The sequence below is a fragment of the Propithecus coquereli genome, unplaced genomic scaffold, assembly GCF_000956105.1.
Source record: "Propithecus coquereli isolate 6110/MARCELLA unplaced genomic scaffold, Pcoq_1.0 Scaffold478, whole genome shotgun sequence".
NCBI classification, from domain to species: domain Eukaryota; kingdom Metazoa; phylum Chordata; class Mammalia; order Primates; family Indriidae; genus Propithecus; species Propithecus coquereli.
The window spans coordinates 2,545,298-2,546,884 of record NW_012150596.1 but is presented as its reverse complement, the minus strand read 5'-3'; the positions used below and the strand labels follow the sequence as shown (position 1 = coordinate 2,546,884).

General features: G+C 49.0%; 1 protein-coding gene across 1 annotated transcript; it reads right to left on the bottom strand.

Moving 5' to 3' along the window:
* Positions 1-290: 290 nt before the first annotated feature.
* On the bottom strand, positions 291-1,298 carry LOC105819264 (putative MAGE domain-containing protein MAGEA13P). The gene has a single exon (XM_012655467.1). The coding sequence runs from the start codon at positions 1,296-1,298 to the stop codon at positions 291-293; it is 1,008 nt and encodes a 335-aa protein (XP_012510921.1).
* Between the last annotated feature and the right edge of the window lie 289 nt (positions 1,299-1,587).

Genomic DNA, 1,587 nt, shown 5'->3' with positions numbered 1-1,587 from the left:
TTTTTACTCCAACGCTATGTTATCTGGTTCCAGATCACAAAATAAGATGGAAGTTTCCCCAATTTGTTTTACTTAATAGCAAAACTCTTATTCTTAAACCTTATACACAGCAATAAATGTGTGACCAATGTCATTCATGAATCTAGATTCTGAAGCTGGTAAACTTTTTAAGAGAGACATTTGAAAAATACCAAAAAGAAAAAAAATAACAATAAAATCTGCAATCAGCCCTCCACTACTTAAAAACTTGACTACCCCCTTCAGACAGAATGAAGAACCTGCCCAAGACTTTACTCAGGGCAGAAGCTGCTGGACTTGGCCTTGGTGGCAATTTTAGCCTGAGCTCTCTCTTCTTCATCTCTCAAAGCTTCCTGATACAAGGATGTGAAGGCAGTGGCCTCACTCCCACTGACCTTGGAGAAAAACTCCAGGACTTTTTTCTTGCTGGTTTCAGCACGAGCCCTTGGGCCCCACAGGAATTCGTAGCTTGGAGGATCACTGTTGGGCACTCGACGGTACTCCAGGTATTTTTCCTGCACCAGATCTCTGGTGATGACCTTCCTGCACTCCCCATAGATGAAATCCTTCCCCTCAGCATACACCCCGATCGTATTCAGCACCTCCCAAATCTTCTCCTCAGGGGCACGGTTGCCCTCCATGAAGATCACGCCCAGGATAAGAATCAGGAGGCCGGTCTTGGGCATGCCCTGGTCATCACTCAGCTTTCCATCATAGGTGAGGTCTAGCATTTTGGTGAGCACATAAGAGCGGCTGATGGGATCCATTTTCTTCACCTCAATGCCAAAGACCACCTCCATGCATTCACGGGCTTTCATGAAGATCACAGGGAAGTGGTCTTCGTACTCTTTGATGACATTCTTCAACATTTCTGCCTCTGTTACGGGCTCCTTTGTTGTATACTTGACACTCAGAAACTTCACTAACTCAGCCACCTTCTTCTGTAGCATGTTACCGAACAAGGACTCAGGATATGGCAGGAACTGTGAGGTGCTTGGATCATTCTTTTCCTGGCTGCTGGAACCCTCTTCAGGCTGGCTCCATGGAGTGGCTTTCATAGTAGTGGAGGAGAAGGAGGTTTTCTGAGGACTCTTGGGAGGATCTGGTGTTCCAACAGCAGACACCGCCTCCAGGGTGCCTGGGATCAGAGTAGAGGAGGAGGCTGTGGCGCTCACCTTCTCAGCTGCAGCAACTTGTGCACCCACCAGGCCTTGTGCCTCTCTTTGGGCCTGAAGGCCTTGCTCATTCTTGCAGGGCTGACTCTTCTGGCTGTGAGGCATCATGACTTGCGTTGGAGAAGCCAGCAGGAGTGTGGGCAGGAGATGGGTGATGGAGCCAACTGGCCTGAGAGAGAGAGGAAGAGTATGAGAAACTTAACCTTGTTAGTTCTGACAAGGCTGTCTCAACAGGTCCTCCCTTAGTTCTCTAGGGCCTCGCAGGTCTTCTCCTGTTCTCCTGGTCAGCCTGTCCCCTAGCAACCTGTATGAGGTTGTTAAAAAGCTCCTCAGGGTGCAGCCAGCCAGCAGAACATGAGACTTCCAGGGATGACAGTAGGGTGGGTGGGGCTGG